We start from the raw sequence: 27,011 nt of genomic DNA on the forward strand, positions 1-27,011 counted from the left end.
TGTCCAGCATTTGTGGTGGTTTTTGTGGGGGTAGAATTGGAAGTAAAGGTTCCACTGCCCAAGGCCTGGGTCATGAATTAATAATTGCCTCCTCCGTGGCGGGTGAGGCCCATCAGCAAAGCTGGGAATGAAGAAGTTGCCTTGCAGAGTGCTATCAATCACCCAGTGACCATAACTTCTAGTAATTAGTGTATTTTATGGGCCTCTGCTTCCGAGGCTTGGAAGCGCATATGCTCCAGTCACAGTGAAACTTAGCCAGAGTAATATTCCAGAATGATTTATCCGCTTGCTGCGCTGGGAGGTAACCCTATATTAGGGGAAGATTGTGAACTAAGCTGCAATAAAGTGTAAGTTTAGGTAAAGTTTGCCCAGGTTGAGACCTCAATGCATCATTTCTTTTCCGGCATTCATTGCTCGGCGACAGTAGGCAGGCTTTGTGCTGAGGAAATAAATAACGCAATTATGTGAACAGAGAGGTGTACGGGCAGTGAAAGAAATATGTATGTGGTCTTCCTACAAATCCATCTCTAAACAAAACTCGGATTCTGAAACTCAACTAATTAGCCATCTTTATTGCTACTCAAGCTCCTTTTTTTGTTACAGAAGTGCCTAAGGCAAACCAGCGTACAAAGAGACGAGCACCCTGCTCTTGGCAGTCCTTTCCTGCCAAATCTGCAGCAGGCTGGGAGCTCAAGCCCCATCTCCCCTCACACTCTCCCCCAATAAGAGAAGCTGGGAGAGTTGGGAAGGAGCAGAACTGGGGTGGCGTGTCCTGTTTCATCACCTCTGCACCTCCAAAGCCTCCCTTACCTGAGTCTTGCGGCAGCCCCTACAAAAAGTGGCTGTGACAGCAGCAGGTTCTGGTGAGAGATCACAAGATCTTGGCAGAAGCCACTGCTGCCACTGCTTCTCAGCCAGGGGCAGAAGGGGTGTCGCCTCTTGGTGTTCCACCGCCTGATGCAGCTGCCTCAGCCCGCCTCACGGGCAGGCTGGCTCTGAGCAGGACTGTGTCTGATTTGCCAGCAGGACCTTGCTCCTTGCAATTCTATTTCTTTGCATTTCCACATCATTTATTATTTCTACAGCACCGTCAGTGCGCCTGGTGCTAGACAGAGTGCTAGAGGATGGCTTTCTGCTCCAGGTTGCTTACAATCTCAAATACGACTCGGGGGCAGATAGATAAAGGGGAGGGAAGTAGAAGCAGAACTAAACATGGACGCTACAAAGGACTGTGAGAAGTGCAGCACTGCAAGAACAGGGAGCTGGTTTAGATTGGCCTTTGAGCTAATCCAGAAGAGCTCTTCTTATGTTGTTCTGTGGCTCTCCAGATGTTTATGGACTATACATCTCATCATCGCTGACCTTTGGCCATTGAGATTGGCGCTAATGGGAATTGGAGTCCAAAACAACTGGAGAACTACTGGGGGAGTGGGCTATGCAGAGCACCAAAGCCTCAGCCTCCAGACACCAAGAATTCCTCTCCAGGACTTGAATTAAATACATTGATTTCAACTTGCCAGCCAAACTTGAAGCTGGAGGTCTCTCTTCTCAGGTAGATCCCAGGCTTTACATCAGGAACAGCCTTTTCAAAAATGGAGCATCCGTACCTAAAGTAATTGGGGGGTGGGTGTATGCAGAATTTAGCAGCACTGGATGATTCTTTTTGATTTATAAGGCTTTAGTGAAAGTGAATTAAACTTGGGGTTTAATCTCTTTTGTCTGGAGGTCCCAGAGGGCATGTTTCTTGCTTGGTCTGGTGGCCTTTCTCCCTAGCCTAGGTGCAGCCTCCAACAGACGTGTCATTTCATCTGTCTCTGTTACTCGGGCTCATGGCCCTCTGCAGGGGTCGCACATTCCACAAGTTATCAGCTAATGGTCTTGTACATTAAAAATGGAAGCTTCCTCCGCTCAGTGGCCTTGCCTTGCTTTGTTTCTAAGCCCCAGACACTTTGGAGTGCAGCTGCGAACTATAGGCAGAAGATTAAATTAATTTGTAACTCTCCCCCCCCTTTTTTCCTTTTGGACCTGTGTTACTAAATCCTTCTCATTTAATTGAAACCCTATTTCAAGGTGGTTTGCGTCTCTTGTTCTTTGTTGCCAATTTAACCTCCAAAGCACTTTAACATGAGTAAATTGCGGTTATATCCTCCTGGATTCTTTTTTAAACTGAGCAATAAGAGGACAGTGGAATTGGTATAGGTAGGAAGGAAAAACGATAGGGCTTCTTCTTGCAGTATTTAATATTTATCAGGGTCTTTGTCAGTGGAATGTTAAGGCGATTTTAAACCTTGAATCTAGAAATCTACAAATTGGTCTCGGAAATGAAATCTTACCATGTGAGTTTCAGGTAATCCAGTTGTTATGTCTGGGTTTGTTTGGTCTGTTGTTGTTTTTTTAAAAAAGTTTCCAATGTCTGAATGTTCCAAACTGTCGGCTGCTTTCCTCTAAATTGAGGGTTTAACTGCAGTGCACAATCTAAATGCAAAATCTTGAGATGGAAATTTAATTGTGTAAAATGTGCACAAAGTAATTAAGAACAAATTTTAGAACATTTCAGACTATAAAGTTCTTCTTTAGCTCGATCACAAGCAGTATCGTAAGTGCTTATTTTCAATTTGCAGTTATGCTGAGAAACATGGAATGCAACTAAATAAAGCCATCCTGTGCTCTTCAGTATAACTGTAAATTAAAAAGCCAAACAAACTTGCAAGTCGCACAGAGTAATTTAAAGAAGGGTGGGCAGGAGACTTTATAGCATCATTGTCCTTAAAAACAATATTCAGCATGCCCTTGCCTCAGTGGCTTTCTGCTTACATTAGTGTCAGGACTCAAGCCTGCAGTGGATCTTGAACTCGCCATTTGAGGGTTGTTAAGCTGGGATTTAATGAGTATACTGCCACCCAGATCTAGTCAAAGGTGGAATTGCAACAAGACCACCTTCGGGTACCTCTTGCTGCCAGTAGACCAGAGAAGGCAAGTGATGCTCCCAGACCTCTGAAAATATGTTGACGACCATCTTGCTTGTATATGAATGTATGAGTCTGCCTTATATTGCATCAGATCATTGGTCCATCCAGTTCAGCATTGTCTCCTCCAGCAGCCACACCTCTCCAGAGCGTCAAGCTGAGGCACGTCTTTCTCGGCCATGCTTCCCTAGGATGCTGGAGATTGAACTTTGCTCTTCATGAAATGCAAAGTGTGTTCTCTAACACTGAACTGCTGTTGCATGTGTTCCTCTAAGCGCCCCTCAGTCTGTGCCTTCCCCCAGGAGCCAAATGCACCTTGGAAGGTCGCTATAACTGAAGGTACGTTGAAAGTTTCATGGTAGGATGGAAAGATGTGTATTCTGATTTGACCCCTCCTCCTGAAGAAACCCAGGGAAACAAACACATTCACAGTAAAAAATATTCTTTTTAAAAAAAGCATTCTAAAAGCAGTTACAGTTAAAACAGTCAAAAACCAGTTAAAAACATGATCTTATCCAGTGATCTCAGGGTTGCAAGGAACAGTATCCTTCAGACATCACATGCCTGGGTAAAGAAGAATGTTTTCAAGTTCTTTGTAAAATTCAGTACTGATGGAGACAGATACACCTCACCAGGGGTTGTGTAAATAGGAAGTCACCACTGAAAAGCAGCATGTTGTTCAGTTGTTTAGTCGTGTCCAACTCTTCGTGACCCCATGGACCAGAGCACGCCAGGCCCTCCTGTCTTCCACTGCCTCCCACAGTTTGGTCAAACTTACATTTGTATCTTCGAGAATGCTGTCCATCCATCTCGTCCTCTGTCGTCCCCTTCTCCTTGTGCCCTCCATCTTTCCCAACATCAGGGTCTTTTCCAGGGAGTCTTCTCTTCTCATGAGGTGGCCAAAGTACTGGAGCCTCAGCTTCACGATCTGTCCTTCCAGTGAGCACTCAGGGCTGATTTCCTTAAGAATGGAGAGGTTTGATCTTCTTGCAGTCCATGGGACTCTCAAGAGTCTCCTCCAGCACCATAATTCAAAAGCACCCATTATACCAGGGGTGTGGAATCTGTGGCCTTCCATCTGTTGTTGGACTACAATCCCATCATCTGTGACCATTGGCCATGTTGCCTGGGACTGATGAGGGTTGGAGTCCATCAGCTACTGGGCTGGCTGGGGGACAGGTGCCCCATCCTTGGTTTATACTATTCTGTGAATGTTAAAGCTTTTAGTGTTACCTCCTTTCACTATTCTTAATCATGGACATAGCAAATAACTTCACACTTTGTCATTCAATTCTCCTAGCAAGTCACTGAGGCATCATGCCCTGATTTAGAGATGCATTTGAATCTTAAAAGCTGTCTTATACAGAATCAGCCTAGTGCTGTCTGTTCCCACTGGTGTTGGCTCTCCAAGGAGTTAGGTTGAGAGAGATCTTTTCTAGCCCTGCCACCCAACAGGTGCAAGTGGTTGAATCTGGGGGCCTTATGCATGCAAATCACATGCTCCACTACTGAGCATAGCTCCTTTGCAAGATGGTCAGGGCAGCCCCAGCTGCATAAGCAATGGCTTAGTGGTGGTCATATTTGGGTGATGGGGGTGACAAGGAAGCTGATCACACTGTTAAGAGGTGGATCTCCTGGTACGTTGGAGAGGATGCTGGAGCTGCACAGGAGTGGTACCTCAGAGCCACTGTGACGTTGCAGTGGATCAGATACTGTGGTGTAGCAGCTTGAGGATGGCAAAATTTAATCTCCTATCTGTTGCATATGTTTTAGGGCTGTTAGAAATGAACTTGCATCTACAGAGCTCACTTGGTCACTGCCTGCTTTCCACAACTCCAAGATTTGTCTCAGCTCAGCATGCTCAGGGGTCTTGCATTTCAGGAATAAAATTACTAAGGCAGGGCTTGGTTTTGATTTGTTTGTCCTTTGCAGGGAATGCTTGGCATTTTGTCAAATGTGTCCTTTACTTTTCTGCATAATCCACAGAATGTGCAGTCTAGACGTCTTCATAGGACCATCTTGAGCATGTGGCTGCTGCTAGGAGGAGCTATGGGAAGCCAGTGTGTTAAGAAGTGACATTTTGGATGAAAATGTAGTAGGCGATGAATTTAAATAAGCAAGCGTGTTGGATAATCGAGATTCAAATAAGGGTTCCACTGTGTTGAGGCACCGATCTATCAACTTGTCAAGCCGGGAGGATTCAAAAGCTAAGAAGGCTAATGGGAATATGTTCCCAAAACTGCGATGGAACGGGTTGACTTTTCTGATTGACTGTCTTAAGTTGTGTGCTTTTATCTTTTCAATTTTCCTCTCGGGATTATATATCATTTTATGTTCAAATGGCTTCTGTTGTATGGAGGCAATTCTCCTGTTGGCAAAGCCCTAATCTGTTTGTTTTCATGGTTGGGTTTTGTTTTGTTGTTTTTTTGGCTTCTATGCTTTAGCTGTTGGCCTATTTATAAATCTAAATCTACATACAGAGGTCATTGGTTGGTTGAACTTAAAACCATTTTACTCAGTAAATTTAATTAAGAAAATACAGTGCAACTCATAAGCAAATGAGTTTTTTCCTAGTTTTAAACCAAACCATCCTCTTGAGTGCTGATTGCCTTGCTCGACCCCTGGTGATACTGAAACAGGCAAAATTAAAAAGGACATTAAAGCTTCATTAAATCTGAAACACATTTAGTACAGTGACATATCTGCAGGCTATTTCGGGGAAGATTACAGGCTCTTTTGTGAGTTTCTTAATTTATAATACCTTGACAATCTTGTAGAGGGGGGAGACTCTGCTTAGCCCAATAGAACAATGGTTCTTGAATTGGGTTTCTTGCTGCTTGGGTGCTGCTCCCTCTTCACAGTTGAAGCAAATCCCAACAGAGGGGCTTGTGTTTAAAATAAATAAATTATAGTCAAGACTTGTTTGCATTCTATATGCAAAAATAACAATTTCTATACTGATGAAACCCAATTCTGTATTCAAAATAAATTATATTTGCATAAATGTGCTTAATTTGTATAAGCATGCCTCTTTTGTATTAATTTGCATAACATTTAAGGGTCTTGCCGTTGTGCTGGATGTTGAACTGCATTTTGTGTGCAGGCATGTTCACTCTTCTGGCAAGGAAGTTTTAGACCAAAAATATCATTTTTATGAGGGTGCTGGTTTTGAATTCTTACTCGCCGTGTATCCAAAGGATCAGTGCAGATTGCAACGTAGTATGCTTCCTCTTTTAAAACAACCCTTTAAGGCAATCTAGAAAAAGAGTGGTTTTTCCAAAGCCATCTAATGAACTGTGTGTGCTTTCCCACATCCAACACCCTAACTGCTGCTCTACACAAACCCAGTGAGCATCTGTGGAAGAGCATCAGTGAAGTATTTTGTTGTGAAAAATGAGGAGTCAAAACCACCCTGGCTTGGAATGGTGAGGCCTGGGCGGAGGAGCTGTATGAGCTGCTCTGGGCCTTGGGCATCCTTTTTGGAGTGACAGCATATGGCCTCTGAAAGGACCGAAAAGACTCAGAGCCCCACAGAACTGGGCTGTGCCTGAGTGGCCCACAGGGAGGGAGCAATCACTTCTCTTGGATTTGGTACCCTTTGGCACCATTTAAGGGCCCTTCAATCCTTAGAGCCATGGTGGGAAGACAAACTCTTCCCCGTGGCTTATGAATGACGTGAAGATTTTAATCCATGTTACCTACAGTGGGAGGACCCAAAGGCTGGTGCTCCTTCCTTGTTGGTTAACATGGAGCACGATGCTGTGGTCTCATGAGGGTTGCATTTCAAAACCAGAAAGTGCCCCAGTTACAGTTTCCACTCTTGACACTCTTCACACCAACACGATACATTTAAAGCATTATTGTCCCACTTTAGCAGTCATGACTTCCCCCAAAGAATCCTGGGAGGCCCAGTTTGTTAGCATTACTGAGAATTGTTAAGAGAGCCCCCACTCACAGCTACAATTCCCAGCACGCTTAAGAAACGATAGTGCACAGGAATCATTCATTTTGAGTGGGAGCCATGGCTGTTAAAGTGGACCAATGATGCTTTCAGTGTATTGTGAGAATATGACCAGCGTCCACACTCTGGCGTCTTGGGTGCTTTCTCCATACTATTCACTTCACATTGTTTTCTCTTCATCAAAATACATTGAATTAGGATTGCGGGTATCAGAGGTGGGCAGGGTTGTTGGGTGGGTAGGCCACCAGATGTATTAACAGACTTCTTCTTCTGTATGATTGTCTGTTTTAAATATAGCTGTTCTCCATGCTTAGAGGTTATTTTTGCTTCAGCGTCTCCTCGTTCTGTCTCTGTCCATTTTACATGCAATACTGTACTGATTTTTTTAGTTATTCTCCCCCTCTTCTTCCTCTCTCTCCCCCCCACTCCTTTTCCTCAACCCCTAATGCAAATCTCTCTAACTAGACAAATATTATTTCCTTTCCCAGCTTGCTCTCGGGAGGTTCCCGTATCCTCAGGTAAGAATGTTCATTATCACTGACTGCCACTGTGGCGTTCATTCCTATGTATGAAGTTGCAGAGAGCAATTGTGAGCCTTGCAACCAGGTTCATATAAATCTGCCCTGTTAAATCTAACGGTAATATCTGCAGAGTTGTCCAAAACTGCCATTGATCTCATTCTGTTTTTAAACTCCAGGTTTATTTGACATATTTGAGGCTATTAAATGAGTTCAGCAATGTGTTGTGGAGTGGGGGGTATAAAACCTTGCATTACTCCAGTTGTTTGGACAGAATGATTAGAACTTTTTAATGCAAATCTTAATGGGGGGGGTGATGTGGGGTGTCTGTGGTTAAACTGACTTGATACAGGGTGGGGGAAGTGTTGACTGAGGCTGGGATCTTTAAAAGTATGAGTTTGTTTTAAGTAAGTTGCAACATGCTGTTGGGAAAGGGATACTGCTGCTAATGCAATATTAATCCCAGCAATTGTCTATGGCAATTACTGATGCCAGATGAACCCCAACAACTAGGCTAATGGCCACCATCCAGGTAGGCTAGTGACTGAGAGCCAGACTCCTGGTCATATTGCCTTCTGATATTTAGGTAGTGGAGATGTTCCTGCACATTAGCAATGCATGGGAGAACAAAATTCACTGTAAACCTCTTTTTAAGTTGTAGTCTTCACTCCACATCTGCATTGGAACTTTTTAGAATTGTTTTATATGCAACTGGTTTCAATAGGTTTTACACATATTCCTTGTTTTATGCTTGTAACTAGTATTATATTATTATATTATATTATATTATATTATATTATATTATATTATATTATTATATTATATTATATTATATTATATTATATTATATTATATTATATTATATTATATTATATTATATTATATTATAATTTTATCATTGTGTATTTTATTGTGGTGACCTGCCCTAGGACCTTGTGGTGAAGGGCTGATAAGACATCTAATAAGATAAATAAGCAGAGTGATCATATTGCTGCCTGTGCCTCAAGTGAAACAAGGTGATGTCTTAGCAATCACAAAGTGATCTGAAAAAGGAGCTCTTCTCTACATAGATCATAAGACCTGTGCCTAAGGCTCATCTGACTATTGATGTGCAATGTTGTATGAGTATAATGCAAATACCTACATGCTATGTGTATTTCTGAAGCATTCAACCCATCAGCGTGTTGCTGACTAACCCTTGTTCAGAAGTTGATTTGTTTAAAAGGGCTTTGGTGATACTATGATTCAATATGTGTTGAGCCATTCATGACTCTGTGTATGTCCAACATGGAGTATCTAAAAAGTTTTCACTTAGTGCTGGAAAAATCTGGTGAACCTACCCTTTTTTGACCTGCCAATACTTCTGAGGCCTTTTTCTCATTGGGGTGGTAAAACTATGTCAGTCCTGAACCATATCAGACTACAGACATGGGGTGTGTGCCTGCTCTTCTATTCAGTTTACATAGAAAGCAGCATGTCTGGGAGATGTTGAAGACAAAGGGTCTAGTCTTTCCATGTAGGTTTGTTTGCTTAATGTGGAGGAAATTTTTTGGATAGAAGAGTATTCAGATTTTCCACTTCAACGAGAACCAGGCCTTGGTTGCTTACTAAATGGTAGAACCTACCACCCTGCTACTTTCTTATATCCCCAAACCAAGATCTCCTCTCTTGTCTTGGACTAGAAGACCCTCAGGGTCCCTTCTAACTCTACAATTCTATTATCTTAACTTGAGTCAAAACCAATAATACTACACCTGAACTCAGGCGGGAAATATCCTTAGACTTGCCTGGAAACCATTGTTAAGGCACTGCTGTTTGAGAAGCTGTGAGCCACCGCTCTCCCCCCCCCCCCCAATAGCGTATACGCTTGTTGAATATACTCTATAAAAATATCAAAAGGAGAAGAGAAAGTCTCCAGTACGCTAGTCAGCTGTCCCTTTCTGGCTGTATTTCTTTGCAAATACCTGTCATGACAAATGGATGACAGGAGTTCAAGGGGTGGGAGGAAGACCTGCTGTTATTCTTGCTGGAAAAGTGTTGAAGAGTTATGTCCTTGTCCTTGAAGAATTATGTCCATGCAGCAATATGAGTTATTTGGAGTGTTCTTCCTCATTTTTAATTATTTATTTATTTAGGCTTTTTTTTTTGTTTCATGGACATGGGGTACAAATCACCCGCAACATCACCTGTATATTCTGCACCAAAATGGATGGGAGCTGTGCGCAATCAGTTGGGATCTCTTACACAGCTCTGAGTCATTTCAGTGATCCACGTGCAGGACCCATTCCCTGGTGGATTGTACCCATTTTTCCTAAAGTCTTGGTTGATACAGGCCAAAGTGCCTGGAGGCATGTCTGATTTAAAGCTGGTGTTGGTCTGTGCTCTTTAAGCATCTATTAACTTGCTATTATTATGCAAATAACACATTCTAATTTATGCATGGTTAGATTATGCAGATGCCTCACCACCGTGGTTATTGAATAATAGAAAGAGATTTTGTCTTTTCCTTGTGTTTAGGAGCACTTATTTACTTTTTTTAAAAAACCCAACAACTTCTTCTTAACCATTTTATGGACTTTAAAAGAGTCAGCAGATGCACCATCTGTTCTTCTTCTTAAACTGGTGGTGGCCGAGAAATATTTAAACAGGTGGTGGTCTGATCCTGGAGCAAATCGTGCAGCAAAGCAACATCTCGCCTAACCATAGCAACATGAAGTATGATCCTGTGGACCCAAACCCAGTCCATGGTGCAGCAATTCGCAGGGAGGGTGCCAGGTGAAAGCAAGTCGCTGTGCACATTATGTCAGCTAGATGCGCAGCTATCTCAGAAATAGTCTCCAGAAATAAATATATATGTAGAAACAGCTGTGGGGAAGGAAAGAATGTTCAGAAGTGTATTTGTTGCAGGTGCATAGCAAAAAGTGGTTAACATGAAAACGTACCAAAATCAGTTGATCATGGAGGAAGCATGGAACATATTTGCCTGTTTCGCTCTTCCACTAATGCATTTTGATAGTCATGATAAGTAATTCCTAAGTTAACCCCCTCTGACAAACAACATAGTTGTTTCAACATGAGAGCATATATTTCTGACTCCCAAGATTGCCTTCAAATCATTTGAATTCTGCCTTCTGGGTTAGTGTAAGCCACTGAAACATTTCACTCAAAGAAGCAGAATTGGCCCCCCAGACCAATAATGCTGGTGACCCCTGCTTAAATTCCTGACTGCAGAAATTCCACTATGGGCTATCTATAAGGTCAGCCATTCCTTGTCACCATTTTTTCAGGCCATCATGCTTTCAGGCCATATATCCTTCTGCTATATTTTGTTGCATTGTGTGTATGTGATGTCTTCTCAGTTCCTCCCAGATTGGGGCAGGAGGACTCAGAGGCATTTTGGGATCAGTATGGACGTTGTAAATTGGGAATCTTGTCTTCCTTCACTGAAAGCAAAACACCTGGAGGCATAACAGCCTGTGCGAAATGTGGAACAGCTCCTGCTGGTTTCAACAGGGGACTTGGGGAAAAAAAATAGTTTCCTAGTGAGAGTTTCCTACTGAATATTTTTAATCTTATGTACAATATTCTTATAGATGAGAAACAACTGCTTATGCAAGTCACATGAGAAGCTTGTAAGTGCTTTCAGGACTTTGGTTTTGATGAATGGTGAATCTTATTTGTATTTTTCATTTGCAGTTCACTTGCAAATGTGTCAATTTGCAGAGAAAACATTTAAATATTGTGATAATTAGACCAGCCACTGCTGTTACCAGGTGTTTACACAAACAAACTCTTGGGTTTGATCAATCCAGCAAATTCGTGATTCACTTAATGTTTTTATTAACTTAATATTGTGATGATAACCACTTATTTGCTGTTTAGGGGGCAGAAATCTCTAAGAAGCTATAGAGTACAATCTCTTAGAAACATGAAATCCTTTTCAAAGCCTGAGGTATTTTCTATCAAAAGAAATAATTTAAAGGAATGTTCTTATCTTGATGTATGTATAAATATCTACAAAAACTGGGGTGAAGTTCATGACTTTAAGCAAACATTCCATGACGATAAATGACTTTTTCTATGAGTTCAAACATTAAACCAAAATACCTTCTTCCAAGTTAGTTCCCCCCCCAAAAAAACACAACTGCATTTAGATGTGTGTGTGTGTGTGTATCTGTGAGTCTTTAAAAAGTTCTAAATACCTTAATGCTGATTTAGAGGCATTTTCTGATTTTGTGTGGAAAGAATTGTCGAACTGAAATACAGTGCAGTACAGTTTCTTCTTCCAGATATTCAGCTTGCCCTGATTTAAACAGAAGGCAGAGGCATGCTTAACAGTACAAAAATGCAGAGAAATGCAGACAGTTGCCACTGTCAAGTAGTCACTGCTCGTGTTCCAAGTAGGGGCAGCAAGGAGAAGTCCATTGCAAAAGTGTTCTAAGGCAACACTTGAAAACTGAAGGATTCTGAGAAATGTATTTAAACTAGTCCTCCTGGATCTGGCTAAATCCCCTTTTACCTATTTTTGGATACACTTGCAGATCTTTGTTAATAAATTACATCAAAATGACTTGAAGTTTGGAAGGGGGGGATGTTCCCCCCTCCTATTCTAAAAAAAAAAAATCTGAGCAAATAGTGCCCCTGGTATTGTAAAGCTTTGAATGTTTTCACACCCCATTAATTTATTACTTCTCCTTCTTCATCTTTAAATTTCATTTCCCCCCCTCCCCCCTCAAAAAAATCCAGCTCCCTGCTGCTTGTGAGATTTCCATCTTGTTGTTAATTTTCTCTGCTCCATATGGAGCACCAGACATTTCACCTGGAGGCTGTACTAGATTTTTCTGTAGTGATCGTGCTTCCGGAGGGCAGAACTGTCATTTCAGGTTCCTGGTGCATCTGTCTGTGCCAGCCTTCTTCCTCCTCTTTCCCCCACCCCCACCCCTTTTCACTGGCACAGGAGAGTGTGAATAACAAATTGGGTGCACCTGAGATTTGGAGTGTGTGTGTGCGTGCACGTGTGCGTGTTGAATCTGTGCAACTTGCAAGCGGATTACTTTAGGGCTGAGAGGATCTAAGCAGTTCTTGATGTGGCCAAGTTTGTGCACTCACCTTCTGTTTGGGCTTGGCTTGAGGAATGCAACCCTGAACACAGGCAAGCGTTGGAGGTGGGAGGGAGGGAGGAGAGAGAGAGAGAGAGGAGTAAATATTTCATCCTGCCTTGTCATTGATTAGAAAAGAGCCTTTAATTTCATCTCACCCCATGTTGCGATTAATTTGCATTCTTTGTCAGAAGTTAATGGAGTTTTTTATGGTTCAGTCTGAAATCCTTGAAGACATCAGTGAGTTGATCTGATGTTTATACAACCGCCAGCAGAAATTTTTTTTGCCTTTGATTGATGGTGAGCTTGATGTTTATTCCAAACGGCTTTTAAAGCTGTTTTTAAGAATTATTTGAATAAAATGCAAGCGAGATATTGTTATAACGAGCAAGATTATCTGTTAAAAATCTGTTTCAAATAAGGAGTATGATAAGGAGGGGAGGGGAGGGGGAGAGGAAACCCCAAAAAGAGGAGGCAGTAGTGGCAAGTGGAGAAGATGCCTTTTCAACAAATGTTCACCTAGCAAGCTCTGAAACGGGTTATTACAAAACTGCAACAGTGAGACTGATGGAGGTGATATTTAGTGGGAGCTTTCTGTTCAAAAGGGGACAACTTTGGGGGCCAACATGTTTTTTCCCTTTTCTATAATGGCTAATAAAGTCACCAGATTTGAAAACTTGGCTGCTTCCCATTTCTTCTGCCAGCCCTTTCCTGCCTGGCTTTTGCCAACGGTTTGATGAAGTGTTGCTGTCTTGTTCCTAACTCAAAGGGACAAGACTGTTAGGCCAGTTAGCTCAACAAAATGATGACATATTGCTTCTCTCCGGGTAGAGGCACCCAGCGCGATGGAAACAAAAGTGAATAATAGAGAATGTTAAAGAGCAAGATTGAACATGCTCCTCTTTTGGGTTGATTTTATAAAGGAAGGCAGCAGTCCAAAACATTATTAATGGGGGTGGGGTGAGGTAAAAATCCTGCATTGGATCAGTTCTCATGAGTTACCCTGATCCAGGACCCCATATGGGTTCTGGTGTTTCGGCAAAGCTGTTCAGAGGTGAGAGCATCTCTAGACAGGCACAAAATGTTCACAGAAGGATGCAGTTAGGTAGCAGCCCTTCCTAATCAGTTTAGTATTCTGTCCTCTATACATGGACAGTCACTGGACTGGGGAACTGTTTTTGCCTAATTTTGTATACAGCAAGTCCACCACCTCTGCACATTTAACTTGTGCACATTCAGCTTTATGAAGCGGCAAAATAATGATATTTTTTTAAGGGGCAGAAAGGGGGTGGGGTTCCAGGAAAATGACTTTGGCACAACCGGTTTTGAACACAATGGGTTTCGACTAGACACAGTTTTGGCTTTAGCCGTGATCCCCGGAATGCAACCTCTGCATAAGCTGTGGACTTACTGTATTACACTGTCACTCTGCGGCATCATTTTGCTAAGGTCAGCAAACCTCAAGGCATTTAAAACTCACAATATTTGCTGTGTATTTATTTATCTTTGAATCATTTTGACTTAACTAATTAATATTCCTAAAATTGCTAACTGCCTTAGTGGTTAGCTGCCTCAGGCATCCCCAGCTTTGTGGAAAGAGAAGGTAGGGGTATAAATATTAGTTTTAGGTTTTACCCTTGACGTGTCATAAATAGGTGCACACTGCATGAGAGTATACAGCAAAAGATAAGAAGCAAAAACTTTGTGGGAAAGTTGTAACTTTCCTTTGGTTCAGCAGTGCCTGTCCAATCCTTGTTGGCCACTTCTCTCTTCCCAGTTGCCATTGAGGGTGTCTCTTGGATGAAATGTCATGAGTTGTTGCCTTTCATTTATGAGAGACACTTAGAGTAGGGGAAAATCAACTTGAGGAACTGTGTTTCTCCCTCCAGGAGGGCCATAGCATTTCTTGCCCCACTACCAAGCCCCACAGGTGCTCCAGTGTGTCTAGAGAGAGTGCCATCTTCCTTGTTCACTGCATTGTTGGGCACAGTCTTGTGATTATCAGAGAGGAGTCTGCAGGCTCTGATATTCTTGGGAAGGGCTTCTCAGCTTCTAGATAGCGGTGTAAGTCTGCCTGGAATTGCCAAATGAAAGGGAGCCACAGGGAGGCATGTGGTGAGGTAAGAATTCAGCGAGCGGAAAAGTAATTTGTAAACAAAGCTCAAGGTGACCCACCCCCCTTTATAATCTAGCCCTTCTCTCCCTGTTGCAATGGAGAATATTTGTAAATGCATCTCGGTTACTCATTCAAAAGCCTTTTTTTCCCCTTCCAGGGGAGAAAAAAATATTTTGTTTCAGCAAATTCCTCCTTCATTATGATTCCTGCTAGTGCAATTGAATTGTGGGTCAAAGAGCTCTTCATCCAAGGACTTCCATTTAAAAGCAATTCATTTATTTGCTGCATCTTAAAGGGCTGAATAATTGGCTGGTTTTAATTGAAGCTGTTGCTTTCTGCTCCTTGATATTAGTAAGGTCCAAGGTTCTTTTTCTTATATGTAATCCATAATATTGACCAAGTTTGGCCTGTTTTCATTTCACCGCAAGAGCCACTTGTCAAAGAAGGAGAGGGGGAAAACAGCAACAACATGTTGTTTTTTTTAACTTGAGTGCATGGAAAAGCTGTTTTGCAGGGTTTTCTTTTTCATTTGACAGAAGTGTCATTTAAGCATTCATTTATTTTGTGAGACTAAATTGATGAGCGGCAGCAGTTGGTTTCAGAATAAGAGTGAAACTCTGGTGTCATCAGCATACATTACAATATTGAACCATTTAAAAGACATTAAACACTGTTCACATGTTAATACCAAAGTGGTGCTGTTTTCTGTGCTGAATTATAATCAAAGATCTTTAAGATCATATTTTATTATATGTAATATTTCTCAGTCTTTATAGTATATGGTTCTCTTTGCAGAATACATTGGAAGAAATCTGCTATTTGCTTTTTAATATTCCAGGGGGATAACTTTAAGTTGATTTGACAGCTGCTATTATTATCCTATGGCTGTAGAAATCCTATACACATATAGATTTTCCTGCTCTTATTAGACATCTTATATTTGTGCCAAAAACATAATTCTTGGGGATATTGACTTTTTATTTGGCAATGGATATCTGCTTTCATACATACACATTCTGTGAGACTGTGGAAGACTAGCTAAGTAATTAAATATAGATCACATCTTTTAGACCACTTTACAACTGAAACCAAATAATAATGTTGTGTGGCAATATCTTCTTCCATCTATGCTATCCCGGAAACACAGAAATGGGGAGCTTAATTCTTTGGAATGAAGAATTGAACTAGTATTGTCTTGGACCCAAATATTATTTATAGAGGGAAATGGAATGTTTTAACATATATGGCAGTTTAATCTTTAGAATTCAGAAATTGCTCAGATCTTGAGGAAAAAATAAGGTGCAACAGATGCTTTCAAAATTTGATTCTCCTGATACCTCTTTTTGCTGCTGTCTTTTCATTCTTTTGTTAAGCTTCATTAAGTTTTTACTATTCTGATGGGAGCCGCCCTGAGTGGTTGGGGAAACCCAGTCAGATGGGTGGGGTATAAATAATATTATTATTATTTATTATTAATTACTCTACTAGCATGAACAGCTAAATAGCTATGGAAAATGCAGATTTGTTAGTCAATATAAGAAGAGGCTTTCTCCAGCAAAGGCTCCAATGCCAGGGATGGAGAAAAAGAGGAAATGGGAACCTTGTGGCAAGTGGCAACTAATGGAAGGAGGCATTCACCTGAGTTTCTTGCTTGAGCATGGGGCTATAAAGCAGAAAGAGGTCACTTCTGTCACTTCTGTTGAAAATATCTCTATAGAGACAGAACTATTCAAAAGCAACTTTTCAAAATAAAGGCATAAATTCCCTCTAACCTATTCTCCCCGTCAGACAGGAACATACAGAAAATATGTTTTACTGAGCACCCTGCCTAGCTTGCCAGTACCTTGGCATTTATAGAATATTATACTTTATTTTTTAATACCTTTTTAAATACCTTGGCATTACCTTGGCATTTATAGAATATTATACTTTATTCTTTGCTTGTTTTATATGTTTACATACAAATTGCATTTCCAAATTTGGTCCCCCAGCATTACAAACAAGAAAGAATTAATTGTTGGCATCATTTTGTAGTATGCATACATAGAATCATAGAATTGTAGATTTGGAAGGGGACATGAGTCCAACCCCATGCAATGCAGGAATCTTTTGCCCAGTGAGGGGCTTGAACCCAGGACCCTGTGATTAAGAGTCTCACGCTCTACCAACTGAGCTTGCAGAGCTTTAAAGTTTTCCAAGTACTTCATGTACAGTATCGAAGTAATGATTGTAAGGTAGGGTGCTAAGATGTATCTCCATATTGCAGGGGTGGACGCTGAACATCAGAGAGCATGGTGAGCCAAGTGAGTTCGTGGTACAGGTGAGGTTGGAACCAAAGACTTCCAGGTTCACAGCTCAGTCCCTTAACCACAACACGACACTGCAGTGCAGATGAGAAAGAGTGGAGGCCACAGTGAGTCACTGCTAGGAGCTCTTTAGCCTTCCAGGAAAATTAAGCTCTAGCAGAGTTTCTGGTACAGCCTCTGGAGAAGACGGCATGTAAAATCCCCCTCCATAATAAATCTTGCCATGTGGGGCAGTAGGATTGGACCATCAGAGCTTCCAAGACCAACTTGTCCAGTGGTAGTGTGGGGCAGAGGGAGAGGGCTCAAACTGTGCAGCATTTTATATTGACTTAAAAAAAATTATTTCAGTATGTAATAAAATCATATTCTTTTTGCTTTTTCCTGAACTGTGTGCAAAGGTAGTAGCCCCAGCTATACAGCTGTTTTATCTTTCCAGAGATGTGCCAGTGTTGTGGACTGTAAACAACATTGTTTTACAGTGAAAAATATGTCTAATATAAGTACAGCTTGAGCAGCTTGCCATTGAGGGTCTGGGAAAAATATAGCTGTAGCACTTAGATATTCTAGCAGAGTTAAGAGATTAAGATGAAACAAAGCCGTACAAACAAAATTACCTGGAGTGGTAGATCACCATAAACAACATACAGCTTTTTAAAGTGTATTCATAGTATTTCAGAGGCAAAAAAGCAGAGCAGCTCTACTTAATGGAGAATAGACTAAAGTTACAATGATATTGCATCAAGACATCAGTGAAATAGCTGTCATTCTCAGTAGTGGCATTAAGAAGTAACTGAGGGTCTTAGGAAATTTGAATCAGTACTGGGTAATGGGCACAGATATATTGATGCAGAATTTCTGAAATTGCAGTGTAATACCTCAGTTGAGCAATAGCATGCACTCTGTGTGTCTTCCTGCTGAAAAGGATGACATGAGTGTAAAGCTAAAAGTAAAACAACCACAAAAAGACAGCACCAACGAAAAAAGAATCTGAAGGAGAATTTATTGGTCAAATGCCCTGCCCAACATGTTCCGACAAATGTCTTCTTCAGGGGCAACAATTACAAGCTGTCCTATTTCAAAAGGTGCTTCAGAGTTATAGTTCATGCTGCATGTTCCTCCAAAGCACCTTTTGAAATGGGAGACCTGTAATTGTCCCCCCTCAAGAAAACATTTGTCTCCTTCAGCAGCAGTTTCTGAGGTCCACACCCCCCCCCGCCTCCCTCACTCTCTCGTATTTATATAAAGCTATCAAGTTATTTAAAAGCCAGGAATTCTATGTGTGTCATTGGTGGTTAGTGGTAGCAATAAGAGCATTTGCAAGGATTGCTTCCCCCAGTTTTTGTGTACAGTCCCACGCTATTTTACAATCTTCCATGGCCAGCAGCTGAGATTGTTCATGGAATTAGGTCAATTTACGCTTTTCCCATGGAGGCAGTTACACCCTTCTCATGGCAACTGATCCATGCTTCTTGATAGCGGTACTTGTACAATGGTAGCAATATGCATAAACCAAGAGCCACCAATGCAGCACCCACAAGCACCAGTGTGCCAGCAGTAGATCCTATGGCACCTGTGAAAGGTCTCAGTAAATTTCCCCTCAAAATGTACAATGCATGAGAGATGTTTGCTGTTCCTGCTCATTTCCTGTTTACACCAGCTCAGCCTCTCCTACATTGAACATGCTCCTTAAACATGCCCACATTTCACTGGATACCAGGATTGGATACCCTTCCCACTTCTAAACAGCAGAGAGGTGAAAAGAGCTCCTCTCTGCTATCAAGTAAGGTAGTGAATGATTGGGGTGCATGCCTGCACCATTGTGTGTCCCTGTCTCTTTCCCCAATATTTCAAATGTGGCGGCCATTTTGTTGTGCCATGCCTCGGCTGCAGCCATTTTGTGACCCACAGCACTTTCTCAAAACTCTACTTGGACACTTAGCCTCATGAAGACTGTTTTCATCATTCCTCTTAATGGGGTCAGTCTCTAGGAAGGAACTGTGGATCATCAGATCTCATGGCCCAAAAGAGGATATTCTGCAACAGAAGGGATCTGTTCAACCTTCTGAAAACCTCCACAGCTGGGAGTTCCACAACTGTGCTGAGCAACTTATTCCACTGCTGAGGTTTAGACATGGACACCTCCACTGGCAGGGCTCATCCAGGACTGACTTTGAGATCTGTTGCACCCTAAAGTGAGAATCATATCTCTAGGACTCCCATGTGTGCAACATGTACACATAAGGAAGATTTACAAATGATGAGCACAGTGGGGGGGTTTTCTTACGCTTTAGTATTGTAATGTCACTTATAGTGATGTCATGTAGTATGAGTATGGAAATGGCTCCTCCCATTGTGGGCAACAAGTCTTGCCAACACTACTTGGTGCAGCTTGGCTGGCCAACCCCTAACATACTCCAATTCCCTGGCCATAAGTAGCTTAGGCCATTTGGATAGAATCCAGTATTTCAAGGGTTGTGGTGCTTATTCTATATCTCATCCTCCCTGATATGTGGAGTTGGAACCTAGAATATCTCTTCATTTGCTGAACAATGACAACAAAGGGTATTGTGGCACCTTAAAGACTAACAAATGTCTTGTGGCATAAGCTTTTGCAGTCTGAAGCCCATTTTGTCAGGTGCGTGGAGTGAAATCTTAGCTGGCAGAAAATTCCAAGGTGGGAGATAAATGGCAATGAGTTAAAAAAATACAGACTGTGATAATTAGGGCGTAGATAAAGGTTCAGTAAGCACATTTGGCAAAACGTGCCACAAAAGTTTGTGCCGTAATAAATTTCTTCATTTTTAAGATGCTGCAATACCCTTTGTTGTTTCTGCTGCAAGAGACTAACCTGGCTGCCTCTCTGGAACATTTGTATAATAGTCTTTTCCCAAAGATTTTAGTCAACTGTCCTTTATAAATCCTAGCATCTTATGCCCACAACCACCTCCTCTGCTTCCTGCGAATAGAATCCTGTCACCCTGTTCTGCTCATCAAGCCAGTAGACTCAAGTTGAGCTCAGCCTGGCTTCAGACAAGTACATAGTTCAGACAAGTACAAAGACTGGAACAGCTGTGGTTTCCCTTCACTTCTCCCCTTATTCCTTCCTCATCCCAACTCGTGCCTTACTTCTATTAAGGCTTCCCCATTACAGCAAGAAAGAAAACCCTCCTTCATAAACCCAATTAGCTGTCATTTTACTGGTAAATATTCAATTCAGGTTGTCGGCCAGATATTTTGCCCCCTGTAATGTAAACAGCATATTGTGTTATGCAGGATCATAATAGCTCTAAATGGTATGTAGCTGAAAATAAATATAGATACAGCATGCTCCCCTTGCGGTTTGTGTTGCTTACTCTGCCCCCACCTGCCCACCCCTCGATGTGGGCTATGCCATGCATATGTTGTCTCTGATCAGAACAACATGCACACACTTTGCCCTCTTTAGAGAGGAACGTGTGGTTCTTTGAAGGCACAGTTTTAAACAGATGGGGATGTTAACTGCACCAGATTGCAAGCTCACGGAAGGTGTTGCTGCTCAAGAGAAGTGAAGCAGTATACTCTCCCCTGTGACTTCTGGCAAGCGCAAAGTGCCCACCTTCCTCAGGATTAGGGCTCATAAAGTGCAGAACCCCGGGAAGTTCTCCCATGCACTTATGTGCTGCACATTCCCCTGCAAGGAGGTATATGTCAAAAACACTGGTAACTTCCTGCCCTGTCCTGCCATGATGGGGTAGTGATTAGATTAAGACTGGGAAGACCCAGCTTCAAATCCCCATTCAGCCATAAAGCTAATTGGGTAACCTTGGGCCAGTCACCTCTCTGCCTAACCTACCTCACAGGGTTGTTGTGGAGGTAAAATGGAGAGTGGGGAACTATATACAGTGCCTTGAATGCCTTGGAGGAAAGCCAGGATAAAAATGTAATAAATATTGTTGTTTCTTTACCATCAACCTCTTCTATTAAATGAAATCTTTTGCTGCTGCTGTAGAATGTACTTTATGCTAACAGCACCCTAGGGGCATTGAAGTACCCCAAAAGAGAGTTTATAATTGGCTTTATGTGGTATCTGGAGGTGTAGGGACGTATAGAGAACTGATATTTTAATCTTATAGATGACTGGAGGAGATCTATTTTGATGTGTTTAATGCACAGGTGATACTTTTTTAACAGGCCATATTTATAGGTGATGTCCCAAATTACCTGTATGTGTTTTATTTTTATGGTTTAGGTGTTCAGACGTAATAATGCTGGGCTTATTTGTTAGAAATCCTGGTAAATAAAATGAATTCCCACCAGTATGGTTGGTGCAAGGTTGCACATTGTTTCCTTGTATATTTTCTATCGGATTTTCTCTATCACCAGACAGAGAATTATGAATGTTTCCATTTTCCTTTGCTGGAAATAACCATAATGATGAAAGATACAAGAGAACCCTGATAATGTCATAACCAGAAACAAATACATACACTGTTGTGGCCGTTGTATATGTCTGTGACCTTTTACTACTTTTGTGAACAATTTTTTGAGTCGGGATGGGTAATGTGGACTGGATGTTGCTAGACTACAGCTCCCATTGTCCCTGACCTTTGGCCATGCTGGCTGGGGCTGATGGGAGTTGGAGTCCAGCAACATCTGGAGGGCCCAGGCTCCCCATCCCTAATTTATAGGATAATGCCTCTGGCTAGCTAGGGAGGAAGGAGAGCTCTCGAAGCCAATGAGAGAAGTACAGCCATTCATCATCTCTGGCACTACTCAGCTGAGAATATTGAATGGAAAGGGCAGGCCAAGTTAACTGTGAGTGAACCCAAGATGTTTTAGGCAAAGAAGCATCTTGCAGAATGGAAGGGACCTGTGCTGATATGTGCAAAGAGCCACACAGTTGACCGAAAATCATAGTTAATAATGGTAGAATTGTCAGGGGGTCAGTTTTGTCACCCAGCTTTCAGAGATGTAACCAGCATCATCCCCACCTATACAGTTGGCATCCTCAGCTTAAACATAAGAGCCTTAAACAGTGGCCCTTGAGCCACTTCTGACAATGTTTGGTAGCCCCTTTGCTGCAGTTCCCGAGATGCTCAGATTAAGTCTGTGGATTTTGCAGTCTTGGGAGGGACAGGCCAGCTGGTGATCTTAAATGATAATTATAACCCAAAAACTGGTGTTCAGAAAGTAGCTGTGGGAGGTTTGGGGCACAGAATAAATTCTAAAAAGTGGAGCATAAACTGTTGTTCTCTAAGAACAGGCATATAGTTCAGACACATAATTAAAGTTTCCTTCAAAAAAAAAAAAAAAGAGGGGGGGGCAAGATTGTGAGCAGACATTGGCAGTAATCCAAAATTCTAATTTCTGACTATGATTTAATTTCAATTTTAAATAAATCGGTTTTTAATTTAAAAAGAGTGAGCTTCATAACATTAGCAATGATTGCAACATTAAGCGCAGTGCTCACAATCTAGCAATATAAAACATTATTTATATCTGAATCGTAAACAGCCTTTTGAAATGGATTATGGTTTTTCTCCCTATTCTAATACAACCTGGAGGGTACTAAAAAGTGTTGTGTGAAATTAACATTCTGCTGACTTTCGCCTATAAATGAGAAGCGAGCTATTAACATTTGTGTATTTTCATTATGTAAATTGTGTTAACACATGCCCACAAATTGCCACCAGCGATACAATAATTTTCTCTCAGTGATCATAATGTGTCCAAGTGAGTCATTTTGATTATGACATGCTAATTACATATTGCCTCCCCTTTTTTTTCCTTTTCAGATTCAGAAAAACCAGGGATCTTTAATGGTAAGCTTTATGAGTTCGGGAAAAAAATTCACTTTTCTTTTTCCTGATGGCTGCTTCCTTTGCATGCTTGAATGCCTTGTTTTAAACTTAGCAAATTGCATTTTGTGGAAAATGCAAACCTTTAACTGCCTGTATTAGATTAGGTACCATTAGAAATAATAGGACATCCTGAGCCGCGATGTTTTTATAAGAGTTTGCTGCTGTTGATTAATCTTGCTATATTTTATTGCATTAATGATTTTTTCTTTCCACTCCACTGTAAAGATATTGCATATAGCCTAATACTTCTCTTCTCTCTCCCCCCACTTCTCCTTTCCATCACAGCCCCTCCAGTTACTCCAGTGCATTGTTGATGAGGTGAGTCGCCGTCTTATGTGCTTTCACTCCTAAAGTCATTCCTAATGGACTGGAAAGCTTATATTTTGTTTCCTAATGAAGCACAATGGCCCAACGTCCTCAACTGCGAGACAAGTTGCCTTGTGTGGCTCTGAGCTGCTGAGCGCTGGCTGGCCTTGTCCTGCTTTGTGCTGTTTCCTGACTCTTCCTATTGAATCCTTGGCAAAAGGAGGCGGTTTCCAGGAAAGTCTCTTTCTTTCTCCCTCTCTCTCTTTTGGATAACAGAGACCCCCAAAGGCCCCCCATATTAATTGATCACCTCTCCACCTTGCCAGATGTGGTAATGCAAAGAAATGGAAGTTGTCGTTTTGCCTTTTAAATGAGGCAGGCTTTTGTGCAGCTCTGGGTGCGCAAAAGAGGACCTGCTAAAAGGGGTCAGGGTTGAACTGTAAACAAGAGCAGTTTTGAATGTCGCCTCTCCGTTCGGTTTTACCAAAGGGAGAAAAACCAAAAACGGCAAGAGCCCTGTTGTTCACACCTCTACCTGAACTCATTTAGTCCTGATCCAGTGATTTCTCAAGAGGAGCAGAAACTCTGATGCTTACGTGAAGCTCCCCACCCACAAGGCCTGCTCAGAGTGTTTCAGCGGGTGAAATGCATGAGTTGTCCATGGCATGGCTCGGGTGGGATCCAGTTATTGAATTTAGTGGAGAATCCTCTACATGCAGGAGGATTTATATTTACCTTGAAGCACATGTGGGCCTCTGGGTCAGGGCATCATGTATCCCCACCCCACCCCCACCCCCTCGACTACTAGTGCAGGCCTAAGGAAACAGTATTCCTGTTTATCTGGATTTCCAGTTGCCCAAATTTCTGCATGCCTGGCCATTCAGCTGTGGAAGGGCACAATGTGCATTTTTGTTCAAATGCTCCTGCCATTTACATGCACCACATTTAATCTGTGTCCACCCACCACCCCACTCTTTTTTGTCACATTACTATGTTTCTCAGAAAAGAAGAAGCTGGAAAACTGCATTTTATCCCAGCCACAGGACATTCATTTTTGCCTATGTGCATCTTTTAGCAACCTGGATTTGATTGTGTGTGTGCTTTGATTTTTAATATACTGTATGTATCCACATTGTCAACACTTAGGTGCTTGCTCTTCTAACCACCATTTTCTTTGGGAGACCTGACTTCTGATGGGATGATCATAGTTGCCAGATTTCCCCTTTCAGAGCTAACAAAATATTCTTCCTTACACTCTGGTGGTGGTAGTTGTTCACCTCTTAATCACTTTAGGAAGCAACAGTGCAAGTGAAATTAACCCACAGCAGTTGAAATTCAGTGCTACACATAGGAAGCAGGGCAGATCTAGCACACTTTTGCCTGGAATGGCAGCCCATCTGCTTAGTTCCAGAAGCTGATTTCCAGAATCTTTCCCTGCTTTATTAGGAAACTGCACTTACCAGAGCAACTTCTGATGAAACAGGCTGAGCTTGGAATTGATGTGACAGAACCAGAAACTTGGGAGGAAAGGAATTGGGCTGCATGTGGATGGAGATGGTTTCTGGGTGCCTTGAGAAGTAGCAAATCCCTTTTTGCAAATCAGGGCAAACTTATGCATATACATACTTATGTTTGCATGTGTATGATATGCACATCTGTTGATTTCTAGACACTTGGTCACTGTGTGTTTGCATTTGTGAACTGACTTCATTGTGACTGAAGGTATACATAAGCTCTACCTGAGGTCTTATGCCTGTGTTAGCCCATTCACGCATGCATGCTCTAACTTGGTGTGGCAGTCTGAGTTATGATCACACATGTGAACAGATGCCGTGTTGTGTAAATGGAATGTAACTGCAACAAAATCTCCAAATGTGACTTTGTGTGCACAGAAATAACACCCTTGGAAGTGTCCGAAAGCCCATTATGTCCAAACTACAGGTTGAGACGGCTAAACACGGCAAATCGTATTTCAGAGCAAACCACATGCCATGTGGGAAGGTGACCTTCCCTGGTGGTGTTGATTTCCAACTCCCAGCAGCTCCAGCCAGCAGGTCAATGGTCACGGATGATGGGAGTTGTAGTCTAACAACATCTGGAGGGCCACAGGTTCCCTATCCCTAATATAGTGTCTTAAACCGCCATGCACTGTGTAGATGATGTCTGCATGTGATCAGGCTCCCAATGCACATATTTAGAGACAAGTGGACACTCATGTGGGCCATTCTTAAGTTATATTTTATGTGCTCTCCCTGACTCAAGGGTTGTATCCAATGTTAGTCATACTCAGATCATGCCCATTGAAATTGATGGAAATGACTAACTTAGGTCCATTAATTTCAAAGGGTCTGCTCAAAGTAAGGCTAACATTAGATACAACCCTCAAAGACAAATCTTGCCAAATGTCCTGCTTCTATTTTCAGTTTCCCTTCTCCCACCTGCCACCATGAGGACTATAAGCTTAGTATAGTTTTTTTTTGTTTTTGTTGTTGAAAGAAAGAAAGAAAGAAAGAGAAGTTCCAAGGAAGCAGTGCCACCTGATTCTGAGCTACATTCTGTGCAGAATGGTGCAATGAAAGCCATGCTGGTTTCTAGGCTCCCTGCCTTCCGATGGAGCTGATTTCCATTCCTCCTTAGGGTCCTGGCGGGTGCCCTACGGTTTCCCCTCCTACATTGGCTTAATAGCAGCCTGGTTTTGTTTTCCCTCCTTGTTTCTCTCTCCCTGCTCCCCTCCCTCGGCTCTTTTTAAGATCTAGCCCTGTTGGGGGAGAATAATAGTTCCCACTTATTGTGCTAATGTGTGTGTCTCTTTCTAAATAAGGACCTCATGAGAGAAGGTCTGTTTGCTTTCTGGTATGGTACAGCTGCTGTTGTTTTCAGTGCATTCGTGATAACGTGAGTGTTCGCTATTAGAAGTGTTTAGTGTTCTAAGACTGATGATCTCGGGCCAAATGCTCCCCTCTGTGGCAACTTCATGAGAGCAAATAAGGGCTGGCAAAGTCCTAAAATTCACAGGGTAGGTGCGGGGTGGGGGGAGCAGAGTCATTCCCCTCCCTTTCAGTCTGCAGCTGTTTCTGCATGGCAAGTTTCTTCCTGAACCCATGGATAGCAAGATACTTTTCCCAACTTAGGCTGGGTTCTTTACTGCACTAAAGTTATGCGCATATGGAGGCTGCCAAGGACTGGTAAGAGGGTGGTCTGAGGGTTGGGAATGGGGCATTTGCATAGGGGCACATACTGTACATTCATAGGGTCCACCTTCTGGAGTGTTTTAGGAACCCATCATCAGACCAGTTTAGCTAGGTCAGCCTTCCTCTGTGCTGGCTGTGGCAGAGAAGAGTTGTAGTTGAAAACTTTTGGAGGTCACTAAGTTGGCAAAGTAAGGGACGCGGGTGGCGCTGTGGGTTAAACCACAGAGCCTAGGACTTGCTGATCAGAAGGTCGGCGGTTCGAATCTCCGTGACGGGGTGAGCTCCTGTTGCTCGGTCCCTGCTCCTGCCAACCTGGCAGTTCAAAAGCACGTCAAAGTGCAAGTAGATAAATAGGTACTGCTCCGGCGGGAAGGTAAATGGCATTTCTGTGCGCTGCTCTGGTTCGCCAGAAGCGGCTTAGTCATGCTGGCCACATGACCCATAAGATGTACGCCGGCTCCCTCGGCCAATAAAGCGAGATGAGCGCCGCAACCCCAGAGTCGGCCACGACTGGACCTAATGGTTAGGGGTCCCTTTACCTTTACCTTTAGGTTGGCAAAGTCTGCTTGATCAGAACCAGCAGCCATGCTCATTTGCGCTGGTCTCTGCTGTTCCAGGATCTGGCTCTTGAGGAGGCAAGATACGCATCTTGGTAGACTTGGACTTGATGTTGCAGGGCTGTTTTGCGTAGCCTTGATGCTTCGCTGC

The 27,011-nt window shown here is 42.3% G+C and overlaps 1 protein-coding gene across 8 annotated transcripts in view; it reads left to right on the plus strand.

The window, feature by feature from the left end:
• MAP2K5 (mitogen-activated protein kinase kinase 5) overlaps positions 1-27,011 on the plus strand; it is a 933,658-nt gene that overhangs the window by 68,457 nt on the left and 838,190 nt on the right. For 3 of the 8 annotated variants that reach the window (XR_014541672.1, XM_083586767.1, XM_083586770.1), the window contains exons 17-20: positions 7,416-7,445; positions 16,927-16,980; positions 22,741-22,767; positions 23,092-23,124. The exons of 1 other annotated variant lie outside the window; for it this stretch is intronic. Coding sequence is in view for 4 of the 7 variants with exons in the window: in XM_083586767.1 (XP_083442893.1) it covers positions 7,416-7,445; positions 16,927-16,980; positions 22,741-22,767; positions 23,092-23,124 (144 nt within the window). In the remaining 3 variants the exon portion in view is untranslated. The remainder of the gene's footprint in view (positions 1-7,415; positions 7,446-16,926; positions 16,981-22,740; positions 22,768-23,091; positions 23,125-27,011) is intronic. 4 more of the 8 variants (XR_014541673.1, XM_083586768.1, XR_014541674.1 and 1 more) reach the window with 2 other exon arrangements.

Source organism: Podarcis filfolensis (genome assembly GCF_964270895.1).
Source record: "Podarcis filfolensis genome assembly, chromosome: 14".
Lineage (NCBI taxonomy): Eukaryota > Metazoa > Chordata > Lepidosauria > Squamata > Lacertidae > Podarcis > Podarcis filfolensis.